General features: G+C 49.9%; 2 protein-coding genes across 2 annotated transcripts in view; one reads left to right on the top strand and one right to left on the bottom strand.

Moving 5' to 3' along the window:
* The window catches only part of arsg (arylsulfatase G), a gene marked incomplete at its 5' end in the record, with an annotated part of 11,315 nt that extends 8,723 nt beyond the window's left edge, over nt 1-2,592 (top strand). Inside the window, 4 exon segments of the mRNA XM_080516929.1 lie at nt 434-506; nt 508-555; nt 636-726; nt 1,558-2,592. Coding sequence (XP_080373055.1) covers nt 434-506; nt 508-555; nt 636-726; nt 1,558-1,838 — 493 coding nt within the window. The 3' untranslated portion in view covers nt 1,839-2,592.
* A 694-nt stretch (nt 2,593-3,286) lies between these two features.
* LOC308145473 (WD repeat domain phosphoinositide-interacting protein 1-like) overlaps nt 3,287-7,500 on the bottom strand; it is a gene marked incomplete at its 5' end in the record, with an annotated part of 5,795 nt that continues 1,581 nt past the window's right edge. Inside the window, 12 exon segments of the mRNA XM_080516928.1 lie at nt 3,287-3,701; nt 3,704-3,754; nt 3,757-3,792; nt 3,917-4,056; nt 4,690-4,797; nt 4,889-5,053; nt 5,844-5,951; nt 6,087-6,157; nt 6,885-6,914; nt 6,916-6,956; nt 6,959-6,977; nt 7,069-7,123. Coding sequence (XP_080373054.1) covers nt 3,673-3,701; nt 3,704-3,754; nt 3,757-3,792; nt 3,917-4,056; nt 4,690-4,797; nt 4,889-5,053; nt 5,844-5,951; nt 6,087-6,157; nt 6,885-6,914; nt 6,916-6,956; nt 6,959-6,977; nt 7,069-7,123 — 853 coding nt within the window. The 3' untranslated portion in view covers nt 3,287-3,672.

The following is a 7,500-nucleotide window of genomic DNA, read 5'->3' as shown; positions in this document are numbered from 1 at the left end:
TGACCGTCCCCTCAGGTACGGTCGTCATTAAAGTACAGACGTTTCCCTCTGGGGGACTGAAAACACTGCTGGAGGTCAGTTTGTTCTATAGATCAAAGACTTCAAGGGATTAACTGGTTAAACTCCTCCGTCATGCAAGTGAACAGACTTTAGTGTTTCGTCTCTTTGAAGTAACAGATGAAAGAAAAATACTAAAACCTCTTCATGTCTACCTGAGACTAGAGTCAGTCTATGTGTCAGTCATATTTATTTATTTTAAATTCCTCATTATATTGTAGAATTAACTTGCAAACCTTTAGAATTCTGCAGAAAGAAAATTGCTCCAATCACAGAGGTTCTGAGTGCGAAATGATCAAATAAATGTGGTTTGGCAGAATCAACCATGTTGATTAAAGAATATTTAGTGTTGCTCTAAAAAGTCTCTGTCCCCCAGCGGTATGGACATCTTCAGGACGGTGTTGTCCCTGGCCGGAGTGACCCCTCCCTCCGACCGGCGCTACGACGGCCATGGACGCCTCCGGCGTCCTGCTGGACGGAGGACAAAGTGGCCACGAGGTCCAAACCGCCACTTCCTGTCCGGTTGTGCCGCTCGTCTCCAGCAACCTGAACACTCAGTCCTACTTTCTCCCTTGCAGTTCCTCTTCCATCCCAACAGCGGCGCTGCAGGGAAGTTCGGCGACCTGCAGGCAGTTCGAAGTGGGAAACATAAAGTTTTCTACCTCACAGGTACCAAACTGCACATGTGCCGTTAGTGTTTCAACCACTTCTGCTCCACAGCGCTAAACTGTAAAACCCACAATGTCGTCTGGTTGCTCTTCTTTTCTTCTGGTGCCTGTGGCAAAGTGTAGATATCACCATCCTATTTAATTCAATTTAATTCGATTTGATTTAATTTAATTTAATTTAATTTAATTTAATTTAATTTAATTTAATTTAATTTAATTTAATTTAATTTAATTTAATTTAATTTAATTTAATTTAATTTAATTTAATTTAATTTAATTTAATTTATTTTATTTATTTTATTTAATTAAAATTTAGTTTTATTAATTTTATTTAATCATATAGGGTTAGGGTTATATTATTACTATTACATTATAATTTTTTATTTTATTTTCAGACATGTCAACTTATATGTATATATATTATATATATGTATTTATTCATTCATTCATTCATAACTTTTATAATAATTTGTATAATATATATATATATATATATATATATAATATATATATGATATCATTTATATAATAATATCAATTCTGATAAATAGATTTTTTTATATGTATTTCATATGTAGTTATTTATATATATATAATAGAATACAAATAGAATTTGTAGTTTTTGGGACGTAGGTGATCAAGACCAGATGAATCAATGTCAGTTGCTCTGCTAGGAACTTCCTGCAGTAACTGATTAACCAATCAACCAGTTAGCTGCCGACGTTCATGACCCTTGATGACCCTTGGTGACCCTTGATGACCCCTGGTGACCCTTGTTTGTAGTGGTGAGCAGAAATCCCACGTGACGTCGTTGACGTCTGTGACGTTGCAGGTGCGGCGATGGCGTGCGGCGGCGGCACGGCGGCGCCGCAGCTCCACGACCCGCCGCTGATCTTCGACCTGGAGGCCGACGAGGCGGAGGAAACGCCGCTGGAGGCCGGGACGCCGGCGTACCGGGCGGTGGCGGAGAGGGTGGCCCGCCGGAGGGAGGAGCTGCTGTGGGACCTCGCCACCGACCCGTCGGCGTCCACGGCAGACTACAGCACAGACGCCTCGGCGGCACCCTGCTGTGACGCCTCACGGCCGGCCTGCCGATGCCGCGACCTGGACTGAGGGCGACGGACAACTACCGACAACTACTGACACCTACTGACAACTACCGACAACTACTGACAACTACCGACAACTACGGAACAATTACTGACAACTACTGACAACTACCGGACAACTACTGACAACTTCCGACCAACTACCAACAACTACCGACAACTACCGACGACTACCGACGACTACCGACAACTACCGACAACTACTTACAACTACCGACAACTACGGAACAATTACTGACAACTACCGACAACTACGGAACAATTACTGACAACTACCGACAACTACGGAACAATTACTGACAACTACCGACAACTACGGAACAATTACTGACAACTACCGACAACTACCGACAACTGCCGACGACTACTGACGACTACCGACAACTACGGATAACTACCGACGACTACCGACAACTACCGATGACTACCGACAACTACCGACAACTACCGACAACTACCGACAAACTACGGATAACTACCGACGACTACCGACAACTACCGATGACTACCGACAACTACCGACAACTACGGACAACTACTGACAACTACCGACAAACTACGGATAACTACCGACGACTACCGACAACTACGGACAACTACTGACATCTACTGACGCAGGCTAACAGACAAGCGGACAAACATCCGTCTGCAGTTTGTTTGCTAACGGAGGTGGTTGGAAAGTCCAACGTCCAGATGGAGCAGAAGAGCAAACACAGCAGAGAGGTCACGGGGGTCACTGAGGTCACGGGGGTCACTGAGGTCACAGGGGGTCACATGGTCACTGAGGTCACATGGTCACCAAGGTCACCTGATGATTCCAGAAGAAGATCAGTTTGTGGATGAATTCATTAAATGGAGGCTGAATAAAGAAACGGAGTAAAACCAAAGCTCAGGTTTAATGTGTCTCTGGGTCCAGGACTGAACTGGACCAGGTCCTAACAGCGCCACCTCTTGGCAATGACATGTTCTTACCGTGTTACTTAATACAACGGAACTATATAGAAATGTTAGATATATATACACATTATACACTCAGTAAAAATCCTCCATATAGACTTACACGTGGTAATTCTACGTGTCGGCGGGTAATACTTTACATTTAGTGGAAATAAACACGTGGTGAACGGTAAAACTGCAGGACGGGTCGCTGTGAGGCTCCTCACTGCTACACCCACTCCTCCACCCTCACTCCTCTCCACCCACTCACTCCTCCACCCGCTCACTTCACCTCGTCACTCCTCACCCGTCACTCCTCCACCCGTCACTCCTCCACCCACATCATCAGGTTACTCCTGTGACTCTGCAGGTTTCCTCGTCTCCTCCATTGCTTCCATAATTAGTATCACAGCTGCAAGTCACACGATACTCTATCAAGATGTAGAAACACACAACCCCCCTCAGAGCCCCCCCCCCCCTCCCAGACCCCCCCCCCCCCCCTCCCCCCCCCCCGTCTGGAGGAACCACACTGCTTCTCTCTGACACATTAATGCCCTTCGATCTCCTCAGAAAGTCACGATAAACACAAATCCCTTGACGAGATATTTAAAGCAGGATTCAACAGGTCAGATTATTGGACCTCCGGCTTGATTTGGATGGTTTTTGTCTTTTTTCCCGTCTTTCTTACAAAAACTGAGTGAGACACTGACTACAGACACACCAGGACGTTATATATTTGTGGTGGGGGGGTGGGGGTTGTGGTGGGGGGTGGGGGGGGGGGGCACTTCAGGAAAATCTGCGTCCATCATCCCTCTTGTTTGGTGAAAGAAAGTCTGGATCTTGTGCAGTGATGGAACGGCTTTGCTGAGGGGGGGGGGGGGGGGCGTTTGGCCTGGGGGGGGTCAGTTACTCTGGTTCCCCACTGGGGGAACTCGTTCTCGTCATCCAGGCAAACAGGACTCTCTGCAAATTCATGCTCCGGATGACGTCACCCTTCTGCACCCCTCCGTCCTCAGAGTATCCTGACGAAGACAATCCAGACGGGGGGGGGGGGGCGTTAGTGATAATGTCACACACACACACACACACACACACACACACACACACACACACACACACACACACACACACACACAGGGGTTTTACCCATGAGGGTGGTGGAGGACGGGGGGGTGGAGGGCAGGGCCACCGTAGCAGCGTAGGACTGGCTGGCCGGTGGAGGACAATCGTCCTCCAAGTTCTCCTCTTCCTTCGCCTCCACCTGCTCCTCGCCGCCGTCAAACATCCTGAAGGAGCAGAGCAGATGGTGGTTTGGTGCCTGAGGGTGGGGGTGAGGGTGGTGCTGACGGTGTTCAACGAGGTAGGTAGTTCTTGTCTGAGGTAGACATTCTTGTCTGAGGTAGGTAGTTCTTGTCTGAGGTAGACGTTCTTGTCTGAGGTAGGTAGTTCTTGTCTGAGGTAGCTAGTTCTTGTCTGAGGTAGCTAGTTCTTGTCTGAGGTAGCTAGTTCTTGTCTGAGGTAGCTAGTTCTTGTCTGAGGTAGGTAGTTCTTGTCTGAGGTAGGTAGTTCTTGTCTGAGGTAGACGTTCTTGTCTGAGGTAGGTAGTTCTTGTCTGAGGTAGGTAGTTCTTGTCTGAGGTAGCTAGTTCTTGTCTGAGGTAGCTAGTTCTTGTCTGAGGTAGCTAGTTCTTAAGTGTTCAGTGCAGTGATGGCTTGAGGAAAGAAGCTGTCTCTTAGTCTACTGGTCCTGGTCCTGATGGACCGGTACCGCCGGCCTGAGGGCAGCAGTTCAAACAGGTGGGTGTCGTCAGCTGTGATCGCCTCAGCTCTTCTGAGGCCACCGTGACGTGTAAATGTCTTTCAGTGTGGGGAGGAGGCACCTGAGGGTGGAGGAGGTGGAGCTGACGGTGTTCAACGTACCGGTGCTTCTGGACCAGGACGCACTCGCCTCCGTCCTGCGGATCCACGTTGTAGACGTAGAGGTTCCCGTCGGAGGAGGCGACCAGCAGGCGAGGAAGCTTCTGGATCCTGGCGAGGGAAAACACACGGCGGCAGGAGGTGACGGACCCACACGGAAAACACGCGCAACGACCCTACGCTTCCCCGCCGGCCGCCTTACGTGGCCAGGGCGCAGATGTTCCGCAGGCCGAAGGTGTTGAGGCGCACGGTGGCGAAGGCTCTGTCCTGATGCATCATGTCCGACACCTGGGCGGGCAGGTAGGTGCTGGCCGCCGTGAACATCTTGCCCACGTAGGCCGACCAGGTGGGAGACTCCGCCTCCCCGCTGGAAGGGAAGCAGGTGACATCCAGCAATGAGTTTGAACCACAGAGCTGCTGAACGACACGGTTATCAGATCATCTCAGTTCCTGTAGGTTTGTTCTTATTATGTCTTGGCTGGACCGTCAGGACCTTCAAGGCCTTCAAGGCCTTCAAGGCTTCTCTGCAGGCCGAAGAAAAAGATCTGAATCAGACTGATATGGATTATATTTACTCCATAAATACTTATTAAATAATCCTCTGCTCCTCACAGCTGCTGCTTCCAGACACGTTCTTCCACATGAAATCTTTCAACCAATCACATTCCAGCATCACCTGTTGCCGGGTAAAGAAACCCGCCTGAGGCCTTCACTCTCCGTTCTGCAGGTCTGCAGTGTAAAACTAGTTTCTCACGCTGCTGCTTCAACCAATCACATCTTGATGTCGGCGACTCAGAACCTTCCAGAAGGCCTAGTGTGATGTCACTGTATTGAAGCCCTCTGATTGGCTGGTCAGAGAGTCACTCTCCAGCTAGCTAGCAGCATCAGTAGCGAGCTGCACCAACAAAAACATAGTTGTGTTTATTTAATAGCGGTTTTATCGACCTACAGTGACTTATTTTAGTTGCAGATTTATTGTCAAAACAATGCTAAAGTCGGACTTTTCCTGGAGGTCCTTGAACGCACCGCAGCACTGAGCTCACTGTAATTGACCATTTATACTGCATTTCTGCAGTAACGTGGTTTTAGTAGAATTAAAACAGTGATTGAGGGGTGGAGGCCTGAGACGTGTTCAGATTGTGGGTTCTCAGGTTTACCCGGGACTCTGCTGCTCCAGTTTGAAGATGTGAACCGTCTCCGTGTTGCTGGAGGCGCACAGGAACTGGGCGTCGGCGCTGAAGGACAGCGAGCTGATGCTCACGTACCTGACGCACACAAACAACCAGCGTTACTCTGATTCACTGCCAAGGACAAAAGCCTGAACCACGCCGTCTCCCCCGGCTGGGAGTCTGGCTCCAGGTTCCAGGTTCCAGGTTCCAGGCTCCAGGTCCGCCGCTCACCTCTTCATCCCTCGCCGGAACTCAAACAGCCTCTGTCCCTCGGGGACGCCGAAGACCCGGATCACGGTTCCCTGCGGTGGAGAGGGACGAGTTAGGGGGACGAGTTAGAGGGACGAGTTAGAGGGACGAGTTAGAGGGACGAGTTAGAGGGACGAATTAGAGGGACGAGTCAGAGGGACGAGTTAGAGGGACGAGTTAGGGGGACGAGTCAGAGGGACGAATTAGAGGGACAAGTCAGAGGGACAAGTCAGAGGGACGAGTTAGAAGGACGAGTTAGAGGGACGAGTCAGAGGGACGAGTTAGAAGGACGAGTTAGAGGGACGAGTCAGAGGGACGAGTCAGAGGGACGAGTTAGAAGGACGAGTTAGAGGAAGAGTCAGAGGGAAGAGTCAGAGGGACGAGTTAGAAGGACGAGTCAGAGGGACGAGTCAGAGGGACGAGTCAGAGGGACGAGTTAGAGGGACGAGTTAGAAGGACGAGTCAGAGGACGAGTCAGAGGGACGAGTTAGAAGGACGAGTTAGAGGGACGAGTCAGAGGGACGAGTTAGAAGGACGAGTTAGAGGGACGAGTCAGAGGGACGAGTTAGAGGACGAGTTAGAAGGACGAGTTAGAAGGACGAGTTAGGGGGACGAGTTAGGGGACGAGTTAGAGGGACGAGTTAGGGGGACGAGTTAGGGGGACGAGTTAGGGGGACGAGTTAGAGGGACGAGTTAGAAGGACGAGTTAGGGGGACGAGTCAGAGGGACGAGTTAGAGGGACGAGTCAGAGGGACGAGTCAGAGGGACGAGGCTCCTCACCTTCTCCGAGGCGCTGGCCAGTTTGGTGCTCCGAGGGGTTAAAGGTGACGGCGGCCAGCGGGCTGTCGTGGCCTGGATCAGCGTCACGGAGCTCTGCAGAGGGAAACAACACCGTGCACACTGGGGATCACTTCTGATCCCTGATCCAGTTCACACTGGGAGTCACTTCTGATCCAGTTCACACTGGGAGTGATTTCTGATCCAGTTCACACTGGGAGTCACTTCTGATCCAGTTCACACTGGGAGTGATTTCTGATCCAGTTCACACTGGGAGTCACTTCTGATCCAGTTCACACTGGGAGTGATTTCTGATCCAGTTCACACTGGGAGTCACTTCTGATCCAGTTCATACTGGGAGTGATTTCTGATCCAGTTCACACTGGGAGTCACTTCTGATCCAGTTCACACTGGAGTTGATTTCTGATCCAGTTCACACTGGGAGTCACTTCTGATCCAGTTCACACTGGGAGTGATTTCTGATCCAGTTCACACTGGGAGTCACTTCTGATCCAGTTCACACTGGGAGTGATTTCTGATCCAGTTCACACTGGGAGTGATTTCTGATCCAGTTCACACTGGGAGTCACTTCTGATCCAGTTCACACTGGGAGTCACTT

The sequence above is a fragment of the Blennius ocellaris genome (assembly GCF_963422515.1).
Source record: "Blennius ocellaris genome assembly, chromosome: 21".
NCBI lineage: Eukaryota > Metazoa > Chordata > Actinopteri > Blenniiformes > Blenniidae > Blennius > Blennius ocellaris.
This window is presented reverse-complemented; position numbering and strand designations above follow the sequence as displayed.